This window comes from Impatiens glandulifera, chromosome 9 (genome assembly GCF_907164915.1).
Source record: "Impatiens glandulifera chromosome 9, dImpGla2.1, whole genome shotgun sequence".
NCBI lineage: Eukaryota > Viridiplantae > Streptophyta > Magnoliopsida > Ericales > Balsaminaceae > Impatiens > Impatiens glandulifera.
Genome location: NC_061870.1, coordinates 22,617,213 through 22,630,495, shown reverse-complemented (window position 1 = coordinate 22,630,495; position 13,283 = coordinate 22,617,213). Strand labels below are relative to the sequence as shown.

Genomic DNA, 13,283 nt, shown 5'->3' with positions numbered 1-13,283 from the left:
AAAACAAACTTGCTTCAGTTTCTAATGGGAGTAAATAACATCAGATCCATGACCTTCAGTTCATAAGGCATTACTATTCTAGTTAATGTTGAAACTAAGAGGAATATTAGCATATCTAAAAGAGAATACACTGCAATGATAGTGAAGGAGAAGACAGAATTGAACAACAAGAATCAGAAAATTGAAAGGAGTTCAAAATTACCTGCTGAAAAATTCAAACCTTACAGGAACTCTATCTGCACTCACTGTGGATTAAAATGTCACATTAAAGAAGGTTGTTTCAAATTGTTTGGATATCCGGAGTGGTTCAAACAATCATGAAAAAAACAGGTTGCTGTCAACACAACAAATGTGGCAAATTCTCCATTGGATGACATTGAAGAACATGTAGAGGTGACTGGAACAAAATATAAATAGTTCAAAATATGGTGCAAGGCAAATTCAAAAGGAAAAGAGAAGTTGACAGCAGGAACTTCAGAGTATAGTGCAGGTAAGTACACTAAAATTCCAACTTGTTATGATTTTTGTTATGCATTAAATTTGAACATAGCATGAGCACATATCATGATGATAACAATGACATAATGTGGCTGATAGATTCATGAGCTAGCAGCCATGTTTGCAATACTAGAAAATTTCTCATTAATATTAGAAAACTTGATAAAGTAAGGATCCTATATTTAGCAGATGGATCAATTAAAAAAATAGTTGAATTAGGAGATATGAAACTAAATGAAAAATTAGTGCTAAAAGTTGTTATGATAGCAAAAGACTTCAAATACAATCTAATATCAGTAGCAAAATTGATTAAAGATGAGAACATGATGTGCATATTTGATGAAGATAATGTATTTTACAGGACCATAAATTTGTCAACAAATTTCAGCTTTGGAAGAAAATTGGAAATTTGTTTTTTTTCTTCTCTTCGTTATTGTTCTAAAGACATTTCTAATAGTAGTTCTACTAAATTTTCATCTCATGTTATTGATTGTATTAGAATGCATAATAGACTTGGTCATCCATCTCCTAAAGTCATGAATAATGTCTACCCTGGTTTGGGAAATAAGATACATCATTGTGAAGTTTGTTCCATTTCAAAAATGTCAAGATTGTCTTTTTCTGATAGTTGTTCTATTTCAAAAAAATGTTTTGACTTATTCATGTTGATCTTTGGGGACCTTATAAGGAACCTTCAATAATTCAAGTTTCTTATATGTTAACCATAGTAGATGATTATAGTAAATGCACTTGGATTTTTCTTCTCAAAGATAAAATATGTGTATTTGAAAACATGGAATTTTTTATTACTTTGGTAAAAAACCAATATGAATCTTCAGTTAAAATAGTAAGAAGTGACAATAGTACTGAATTTATAAATTCAAAATTCAATATATTTTTTAATTTTTTAGGTATCATTCATCAAAAAACTTGTGCCTATTCTCCACAACAAAATGGTATTGTGGAGAGAAAACATAGACACTTGATTAATGTGACAAGGTCATTGATGAATCAATCCAAACTTCATATTAAATTATGGTATTTCTCTCTTCTTACTGCAACTTATTTAATTAATAGAATGCCATCTTCAGTTTTGGATTTTAAAACATCATATTTTATGCTACATCAAGATAATTGTTCATATAATTATCTTAAAGTTTTTGGATGTTTATGTTACATTGCAAATGTTTTTCCGCATAAAACCAAATTTGAAGATCGTGGCATATAAATGCATTTTTATTGGTTATCCATCTGATCAAAAAGGCTATTTGGTTTATGAAATTAATAACGGTGTTGTTACTATTTTAAGAGATGTTGTCTTTTATGAAGATATATTTCCATATCAAAATATAACTCACAATTCACATGACACAATATCTGCTCTAAATAGTTGTGAATCATTTATTATTTTTGATAATGAAATACATTTTGATGATGATAAAATACATGAAGTTATTTCTAACAGTCCACTTGATTTGCTTGAGCATTCTTCTCAATCTGAGTTATAATTATCTGATAATCAGCCTGTTTTATCAACTGATCATATTGTTACTTTACCTAATTCAATTGATTCTCATCATGTTCATCAAAATAGAAGAAGTACTAGGGAAAAACATCCACCTTCCTGGTTGAAAGATTTTGAAATAAATCATGTTGACATTGAATCCACAAACTCCAGTAAATACACCCCTAACACTTATCCTTTTATAAATTCTCTATTAGACTGTGAATACATTAATTTTCTTTCTAATGTTGATCATACTTACACACCACAATCAATTTTAGAGGCTTCACAAATCCTGATTGGATTCAAGCCATGACACATGAGCTTGAAGCTCTAAAACATAATCATACTTGGGAAATTAGAACTTTACCAAAATAAAAAAAGGCTATTGGTTGTCGCTGGATTTTCAAAACAAAGTTAAATTCTGATGGAAGTTTAAACAAATGTAAGGCACGTTTAGTAACTAAAAGTTTTAATCAAAAAGATGGAATTGATTTCCATCAATGTTTTACACATGTTGCTAAAACAGTTACAGTTCGTTTTTTAATTACACTTGTTGCCTCTAAACGATGACATTTACATCACATTGACATCAATAATGTTTTTTTCATGAAAATCTTAATGAGGAAATTTATATGAAACTGCTTGAGAGTGTACATTCTAATTTAAAAAATCCTGTTTGTAAACTTAATAAAAGTTTATATGGTTTAAAACAAGCTTCAAGACAATGACATGTTGAAATTTCTTTAAGTCTAACTACAATAGGATTTATTAAAGCAGAACATGATCACTGTCTTTATATTAAACAATCTAAATCTACTATCACTGTTTTGCTCATATATGTTGATGATTTTCTTATTGCTGGAAATGATTTGACTGAAATTTCTTTGGTAAATTTTTTTATTAATTATAAATTTACCATAAAAGACCTTGAGAAAGAAAAAGTTCTTTCTCAGTCTTGAAATTGTACAAACTAAGAATGGTTTTTGTGTTAACCAAAGGAAATACATTCTCGATCTTATTGGTGATGTTGGTCTTATGGGTTGTAAACCAACTAAAATACCCATGATCAAAGGTATTAAATTTTCCAATGATCATGAGAATGTAATAGCAGATCCTTCTAAATATAGGAGACTTATTGGGAGATTGTTATATCTTAATTATACTAGACCAGACATTACATTTTCTATACAACAATTATCTTAATTTGTTAATCAACCAATGAATTGTCATTGGGAAGCAGTTTTACATTTGGTTAAATATTTAAAGGGTTCAATCTCTTTGGGATTGTTTTTTGCATTTGATAACTCACTACATATTGAGGTATTCTCTGATTCTGATTGGGGCTCATGTCCAGAAATAAGAAAATCATTATCAGGTTATTGTATCATGTTTGGAAATTCGGTTATCTCTTGGAAAACAAAAAAAACAGCCCACTGTATCTCGTTCTTCAGCCGAAGCTGAGTATCGCAGCTTAGCTGGGATAGTTTGCGAGATTAAATGGCTTTCATATATTATTAATGATTTCCGAATTGTTCTTCAATTACCCATTACATTACATTGTGATAATCACGCAACCATTCATATTACGGAAAATCTTATATTTCATGAGCGGACAAAACATCTAGATATTGATTGTCATTTAGTTCGAAATCAGTTTTTATCTGGTTTTATAAAATTGCAGCACATATCCATTAAATTGCAGATTGTTGATATTTTTACAAAGGCTTTGGACTATCCACAATTCAACTTTCTTCGATCGCGATTGTTTTTACAAGATGTGCATCTTGAGGGGGAGTATCAAGATAAATGAATCAAGAAGATTTGTAGCTTTGTAGCTTTAATATAGATTAATAAGTTTAGGTTATTATTTTTAATAGAATGTTTTAAGTTACTGAAATTGTAATACATGTAAAGTATAAGGGCTATTTGTTACTTTAGTTAAAACTAATTTGAGTGTTTTAGCTGATTGATACTTTGTAACTTTCATAATTGAACGTGGATAAGTTTCTTTGCCTTCTCTCTATAATTTGTTTTTTTTATTAGTCTAGTAAAGTCATAATGATCTTGCTGGATTTGTTCAAACTATCAAATTGTTCTAGTATAATTTTTGTTTTTCTAATTAATTAACTCTTTTTTAAACTAAATGATATTTACATACATTTTTAAATGTGTATTTTTTTTTCGAAATTTATACATTATAATTTGTTGAAAATAGTTTGGCGACTAAAACAAATGTGTGATATAAGAAAATTCGAATTGTGATAGATTTTATATTAATTTTTTAAAATTTTCAAAATGACACAATTTCGTGTACGGACTACTCATTTGAATGTATTAATGTTTTAAATTGAATATTTACTTTTTGAGATATACGCATTTTAAATTGTTGAACGAAATTTGAATGTCTTAATAAATATATGATGCGTGAGAATAGTAAAAAATAAAAAAGAGATAACTAAATAATATGTTAAAATAAGAAAACAAAGAAAACCATTAAATTGTTAAAATTATATAGTAGCTTGAGCCCATATAACCTAATTCAAATCGAGCCATGAAAACAATAGATTGAGCTTTTTAATTTTCACTAAAAAACGAAACATTGATTGATAGAGAATGAACATTTGATCAAGTCGTGCAAATGATAATAATAAGGATATTACAAGATATGTCATAAATTGTTAATTAATTCTCATCAAGAAGCATGCATGCATATAGCATCAAGAGCAATCAGCCTTGAAACAAGTCATAAGAGTGAGTGCTCATGATGTTATATAATAATAAATTTTCTTGATGAACAATTAATTAATAAACAACCTAGCTAGATCTAGCTATGAAATATTAATTCCCCCCATAATATATAAAAGAGAATTGATCATCTAGTTCTGTTGGAAATTGCAGGTCCAATAATCCGCACCATTAATAATGTTGTTGTTCTCCACTTGCATTGTGCATGATACTGGCACCAGACATAGACCCCTGCTCTTCAGATCCTTCTTATTTATTATTATTGCCTCTTCATCAGATTCACCCTAATTTTATAAAAATAATTATTATAAGATTCAAATCATAACTCATAAAGAAAAGCTTGGTTGATGTTGGGTTATTTGAAATTTTAATTATATATTTTTTTTGAAGAAAAAGAATGATGTTTAATAAAATAATATATTATTTGAGGTTTTAATTAGTTGACTATTCCACTAAATAGTTATAAGAGGTGGTTTGATTTCTAATAAGAAAATTTTAAATTGAAGTAGGGGCGGATAATTTGAGAGGTGAAAAAAAATGTTCCTATTTTTTATTTAACTTTATATATTTTATGTATTATTAAAAATATTATATATAATAGTATATAATAATTTTGTATTATATTTAATAAAAATTAATATAATTTAAATGCTTAACTTTTAGTGTAACTTTTATTGAATTAAAAAATAATAATTGAATTAATGAAATGTTTTTATATTTTAAATTAAAATTTAATAAAATAAAATAAAAATATTTTGGTTTTTAGTTGATTTATTGAATGGTTAAAAAGAAGTAAAATATGATAAAAGAAAAGGAAAAAAATCAATATTTTTGAATTATTATAATGTTATTTTATTTATTTTTTTAAAAATAAAATAAAATAAGAATATTTTAATTATTATTAATTAAGTATGATTGAAAAAAATATATATAATTTCTCAAAACACACCCAGATTACCTATAAAAAAAGGTTTAATCCATAATTAGTTTATTAGCTGTTTACCTGATGAGAAGGAGCTCCTTTTCTCTTTTTTGTGGTACAATGGTCATTTAACAGCTGTTGAATAATTAATAAAGTAAATAAAGCAATTTTTTGTTTAATTTAATAAATGCAAAATACAAATCATATAAATATTATACCTGACCAGGATCATCAGGAAACAAGCTGTTTCTCTCCCCTTGGAGTTGGTGGATCTGAAAAAAGATTAATTCAAACAATAACAATGGTTAAAATTATATAATCTCATTTTTTTCAAAACTAAAATAGATAAAGGACTTGTTTGATGTATTTATTTTTATCAAAATTTTATTCAATCACTATATTCATCAATCAAAATACCCTTATTTTATTTTTATAAAATGTAAATTTTAAATACAATAACAGCTCTATCTTACAGGGTGTTGGTTCTTGATGGTTCCTACTTCATTTCCAAAGTAAGGCAAGCTTAGGGCCTACATGCATAACATAAATACATATATATTTCAAATTATCATTATAGTTATAAGCAAAATAATAATTATTATTAATGAAAAAATAAATTGTCACCTCAATTTGACCCTGAAGGAATCTAATATATCCAATAGCTTCTAACAGGACAGATGCTGTGTCAGTCTGAAAAAAAAAATAACTTTTTTAATTAATTAACCCTTATTACTTATATAAACAATTAATTAATTAATTACCTTTCCAAAAGGTGAAACTATCTGGTGAAGGGCAGTAACTCTATCCCCTAATTTCTCCTTCCTCACCTGCTTAATTAAATCCATTTTCATACATCATATATACAACCAAGAATGAAGTTTTATTTTTTCTTTAAAAAAAGAATAATGAAGCTTCAAGAATATGGACAATGAAGAAAGACAAAGAATTATGGTCCAAATATTAGAAAAAAAATGACTTACCTTGAATGTGGCCTGTGTTGAACAAGGCTGAACCCTAGCTTTCTTAGCTACCCCACCAATGGATGTGTTGTTACACTAATTGACCCACAAAGAAAAAATATCATAATTTTAGTCCAACCCTAAATTCGTTTCATATGATCCTAAGAAAGATCTATCGATTTAACTTGTACTGAACTGTTTTTACCTCGATTGAGCGATTGGGCGGTGGTCGAGAAATTTCGATAGGCTTGTTGGAAGAGAAATTCAACATATTGTTGTTGCTCATGGAGTTATTAGTGACACAAGAAGAAGATTTTGGACTAGACAATAATATCATTTGTGACCAATTATTATTATTATTAGATCCATGCTCATAAACCAAGTTATTTGATGCATGTTCTTCCCAATTCTCCAACTTCTTCCCTAATCCAGATTTATCTTCTTCATCTCCCCTACAATATGAAAAATAAAATAAAGTTACTAAATTTAATTAAATTATAATAATTGCATGAAATTTAAACTAGGTTTTTTAGTTCTTACTATAATTAGTAAGTTTTAGAGAGAGAGAGAGATTTACATGAGAAGTTGGCTCCATGACTCGGCTGGAGGAAGCTGATCCTGATAATTGAATTCCCCATGCCAAGATGAGGCGACGGCTGTTGACGGCGGCGGCGGCGGCGTGGGAGGGAGGAGCTGGTGAGGGAAAATTAGGTTTGGAGGGGAAGTAAAGAAATTATTATTACTATGAAAAGGAAAAGGTTGAGGTGGGAGTGAAGATGTATTGATATTGTTCCACCAGCAGCTAGGGTTCCGGTCACCGGAAACCATCATCGACGGCTGCACCGGAGAGCTCTGCAAAACGGCGCGATTCATCTGGGAGAAACAAAAACTCAAAGTGTGGTTGGAAAAATGAATCAATCCAAAAAAAAATAATTATTTGGCTTTTGATTGATTGATTTTTTTTTATTTATTCCATCTCTTGGACATTGTAGAATACTTTGGAGAGTCTTCTTAAGTATACTTTCTTTCCATTAAGTAGTACAACAATCAAGACGTCTCTTCTTTCTCAAGGACTTGTTTGGTTTAATTGAGAAACTTTTTATTTATTTGTGAAAAAAAACAGATCAAATTTATTTTCATATGAACATGAAAGGGACATGTAAAAGCATGTCATAAACATCCAAATAAATACCATGTAATATAGTTTTTGTCATTAGAAGCTTGTTCAATAATAAAAAAAAAGTGGGTTATTTGTTATTTTTCTAGGATAAATTATTATTACTTAAGAATTTATATTTAAAATTTAATAAAATTAAAGTAAAAAATATTTTTGTATTTTAGTTGATAAATTAAATATTTTATGGTTGTAATGAGTATTTTTTTAAATCCTATAAAACTAAGAAATTTGTATATCAAAACAAACTCTAAGAGCTCGTTTGATGTTAGTTTTATTTTATTGGTTATTTTGAAAAATAAATTGTTTGATGAAAAAGTAAATAATTATTTGGGTTTTTAATTAGTTGAAAAAATAAGTGTGTTTTAGTATTTTGATTGTTTAAAAGAAATAAGATGTAAAAAAATATTAGGGTTTTTGGTAGAAAAACCCTAAAAACAACATCAAACGAGCCTTAAGTGTTCACTTGGCTGGCTGCTATCTTTATTAGCTTTTGTTTTGAATAATGTGGTAGTATTTCTTCTCTTCTCTTTCTTTTCTTTTTTATTGTCTTTACTTTTTTCTCTTACTTTTGCTTTATTGCAAAAAAGTTGAAATGAAAAAGGTGTGTATAGCAATAAAATAATGAAAAGGTCCTTGGATTTTCACTAAGGTACAAATAACACCTATACTTTTTTTTAAAGTTTAGAATAGACATTTATCGCAAACTATAAAGAAAGTTCTCGAATAATTGAAAAGCCCTACAAAAAAAGTATGTCAATGCAATAAAATTAACACCATAATATTTTCTTTAACATTTATGTTTCGAGTTGATTTGAATTCACATTTGCGTGTTATTAGTTATGCTAAAATTTTAACTTAATTTAAGTTCTAATTTATCGTTAAATGTTTTTATTACGGGTTTAACTATAAGTTTACAATTCACAAATATATGGATTAATAAAATGATTCTATCATCTACAAAAGTAAAAAAATCATATATAAATGTTATAACAATGCATGGAATAATTATGAAATTCAATATTCATCTCATTTTCTACTTGGTTGCAATAATTTTGCAGGATCAATTAAATGAATTTTATTTTAAAAAATATATTAGTCTCATTTTGACGTTTTTAAATGTTATTTTTGCTTTTGACTGTCAAGCAATTTTTTTATTGTGTTTTTTCTCCTAGTTAAGCATTCATTGAACTTAAAAAAAAAGAAAGAATTATCAACATTAATTCTAAAAGCCCTAAAAAAATATTTCAATTAAATTATCACATGGAACACAGCATAAAAATCTTAATTATATAACTTTATCTAGAGCTAAAGTTATGGGTGAAGCCGCAAACAATGTTATTTGGAACCCACCAAAGTAGCCCAGTGATAAGAGTCGGTTTAAGAGACCAAAATGTCACAGGTTCAATTATATCTGAAAGCACTTTAAGTTTAAGCGGGGGTCATGGATGTGAGGTGGAATGCTAGTTCTATTTAATTAAAAAAAAAAAAAAATCCAAATCATATATTTTTAGTTTTATGCTTCATGTTATTTTGTACTAATTCAAGTCTTAACTTTTATTTTAATGTTTTGTTGATGTTTTATCATAAATTTGTTATATATACATACCAACATATAGATTAATGTAATGGTTCTATTAAAAAAAAATACAAAAGTGTTATGACCATCTTATATTTCATTCTTTTATACTACAAAAATTAGTATAATGTAGTTGTAAACTCACTTATAAGAGAAATTTAAACCAATCTCCAACCGGCATATTTTCAATTTATTTTTTATTAAATTAGAGTTGTAAGTTTGTTAATTTATTTGGTTAGCTTGGAGAATTAATAAAACTGTACTAGAAGTGGGACTTATCAGAGAAAAATAATAATTATTGTTGAAAATAACCTATTTCAATATTTATGTTTTCAAGTGTTTATACATAACCAAGAATTATCATTATAGAAATAGAAACAAACAAAAATGAGTTGTTAAGACTTAAGAATTAAGATATGTCACAAACCACACATGTTGTAATATGTAATATATAGATAATTAAATTTATGTATTAACTAGATGGGCACCACAAACTATAGCCTACAAAGTTAATATATATAGCTTAGATGCCGACAAATAAGGATATGAAGATAACTTACTCCGAATTGAAAACAAACTGAATTGATGAAACTAAATAGTCGGTGGTTTTTAAACTGTTAAACCGAATCCAAAGATTCAGTCAATTTAATAACCGCCTCATACATTGATAAATCATTTTTTTCCTTTTGAATATAGAAAGTTAGCATGACACCTCACAATCATGACTTCCACCAAACACCTAATAAAGCTGATATTATATTCAATTAATGTATACTAATATCAAAAGATCCAAGACCAATATTATCAAAAGGATCTCTAATAGTGTTGAACCTATTGAGGTGTTTCAAATTTGAATGGATTTAAGTTGTTGATCTATTTCAAATTTGAATGAATTTGAGTTCTTACGAACTTTAAAGCTATTTCATATGATTATTAATTGTAATAATTATTTTTTATTGATTGTCTTATAGTATATATTGTTCAATGACAGTAAATGATTTAACCATTTCTAAGGAAAAAAGTCCTAAATATTGAGGTCAACACTTTTTACCTATTATTACAAAAATGTTGATAATTGTATAAAATATAATATTTTTCTAAAAGGTAAAAATTTCATTACAAAAATAGACTACAAAGATATTCAGACTTAAAATTAAAGTCAAAGATTTTTCATATTAAAAACGACTTAGAGTTGAAGTGAATAATATTTTTAAAATAAAAAATTGTAATTCTTTTACTTAATTAAAATGATTCTCATCAGGAAACACATATCACTAGGAATTGTTTTTATTATTTTTATTTGAAATAAAATAATTAATTAATTAAGTATAGGAAAGTAAAATTATTCCCTCGACGGGAGTCCCTAATATTCTAAAGGATTGTCGTCCATAATGCACATTCCCTTGGAACTAACAAGATAAAGACAGAAAGACCCTTATTAAATCTCGAGCCTAACACCTTATTTGTTTAACAAATGTATAAAATTAAAAAGTGAATTTAATTTGATATTAAAATTTGATATAGAATGCTAAATAAAATTGAAAATAATATTTATTATACAATTAATTTATAATAAATTATTTGAAAATATATTATTCTCTAGGGACGACATCCAGTATTAATTTTGAGAATAGGAATAAGAATAGAGAATGGGTCTGGTCCGTACTGTTAAATCTTTGTCGGGGTATCACTGTCTTTTGTCATCTTAAACCCCACTTTTATTCTATCTCTTTATTTTATTTTAATTTAATATCTTTCTCCTCATGCCAATAAATTAGCCTTTTCTTCTTTGTCGTTTTTCATAGATAAATATTCTCTCTATATTTATTTTATTCAATTATATGTGCATAACGCGCCTAACTAAGACAAATTAATAAGTACTAGTACAAAGACCATTCTACCCCCCACAAGAAAAACCTACTATTGTATTTGAAGGTGATAACAACATTCCTTTCTTGAATCGCTCAAATTCAAAAATACATGAATTAATAAGTTTTAATCTGAAATTTGAAACTCGATTTGATTAAAATAGAGATTCATGACTTATGCAGCTGTGTTTTTAAATAATTAATCTCGTGAGGTTCTTTTCGGAAAAAATTCTCGTGAGGATTAATTGAAGTATTTAGAGGTTAATCCAAAGAACACATGCACTAATTATATGTATAAAATACATTGCCAACTAGGGAATCTAACATGATTATTAATTGAATTTTGATTTATTTTTCTACTTTATTTTAAATAATAGAATAAAATGATGGTAATATTTATGCAATTAGCAATAAGGAATGACATGATCACTATCAATAAGAGATGATTTACTAGGGTAAGAAATGGTGAAGAAGAAGAAAATAATGGAAATTTGTTTCATTATTGAATGGATAATTGAGTTTGGGTGTGTTCTGATTAAAGGGTATTTGTGGTTTTAAAAGTGAAAACTAAGGCCTAGAAATGACACAAATGACTGAGGCCAGGCAACTCACAATATTGAGATATCTGGTCTCATTGTTCAACCTAAATACTTCGGAAAATTACATTGAAGAACATATTCAATGAGCTGAAAAGGCGACAGAGAATGTTTTAAATGATAGGAAAACGCAAGTTGAAAATGAATTTTGCAGGATGAAACAATATCAATTACAATATTTAGTACTGATGTATTGGAGTAGAACCACAACATTTCAATGTATGCGGATATAAATTATTGTTTTTTTTTTTACTTAATATTTTTTGATGAATTTTGTCTAACTTTAAACTTTATTATTTTAACAAGATTTTACCGTATTGTAAAATAACCTATTCAAAAATAATCATGAAATAGATTATCCCTTAAAAAAAAGGGAGACATGCAATTTTGAAACTTGTAAAATATGTTTTCTATGAAGTATTAAGTCATCAAAGGGTGTGTTCTTTTTGTTTCATCTTCACCATGCCTAGTCATCGGATTCCTCATTAATTTGTTACTATTTTTTGAAAGGATATATATACTTACTATTTTGATTTTATTTATCTTTAATTTTACCCATTATTCTCTCAATGTCGATCCCAATAAGGCATTAAATAAATTTCCCCATACATTCTTTTTCTTTCTTCTATGATGCATATTAAGACTCTAATTTTGGCTTCTTCTGATATTTTTGTTTGTTTATTACACTAACATCTTTCTTGTGTCAAGATCATGTCACATGCGTCAATAACACATGTAGTGTTATTTTAGTTTTAACCTAGAAAACTCTAATTATTGCAATTAATTTTAAAACAAAATATTTGTTATGATTTTATTTTTTGAGGCAATTGTTTGATAGGTCCAAATAAAAAATTTCTATTGAAGAAAAAATAAAGGTGAGGAGCACACTAAAATTAATTAATGTTTAATATACCTCTTCAAAAAACAACTCAATATATAATATTATAAGAGTGAAAAAAATTATCGATATTATAGGTATATCGAAAATACATTACCGTAATATATCTAATAAAATATCGATTTTTTTGATATACTGACAAAAGATTATAAGGTGAGAAAAATTATAATACCGAAATTATTTTTACTACAAAAGTATATATGAGATTTTAAAAAAATTTAGTATATCAGGATATATCGAAATTATATTTATAAATTATAACAAAAAATATATATAATATAATAAATATATTTGATATTAATTTAACATTTTAAACATTATTTCTTAAAATTAAATTAAAATATAATTATATTTTAATATTATTAAATATATTATTCTATTTTATAAGATATAAAACTAATTTTATTTCATTATAAAGTGATAGTTCGTTTTTCTAGTCTAATATGTTACTAATTTTATCTCAAATACAAAACACTCTTTCGCCTCCACTTTAGTTTAATTTAAAGATTATATTAATATATATTTTTTTTTGTTAAT

At 26.7% G+C, this 13,283-nt stretch overlaps 1 protein-coding gene across 1 annotated transcript; it reads right to left on the bottom strand.

The window, feature by feature from the left end:
* Positions 1–4,629: 4,629 nt before the first annotated feature.
* LOC124915115 (transcription factor bHLH68-like) lies at positions 4,630–7,639 on the bottom strand. Its single transcript, XM_047455773.1, has 9 exons — positions 7,209–7,639; positions 6,837–7,083; positions 6,653–6,727; positions 6,434–6,499; positions 6,297–6,362; positions 6,146–6,202; positions 5,891–5,944; positions 5,754–5,807; positions 4,630–5,034 (listed from the first exon to the last, which is right to left on the bottom strand). The coding sequence occupies exons 1-9, from the start codon at positions 7,502–7,504 to the stop codon at positions 4,882–4,884; spliced, it is 1,068 nt and encodes a 355-aa protein (XP_047311729.1). The 5' UTR covers positions 7,505–7,639; the 3' UTR covers positions 4,630–4,881.
* Between the last annotated feature and the right edge of the window lie 5,644 nt (positions 7,640–13,283).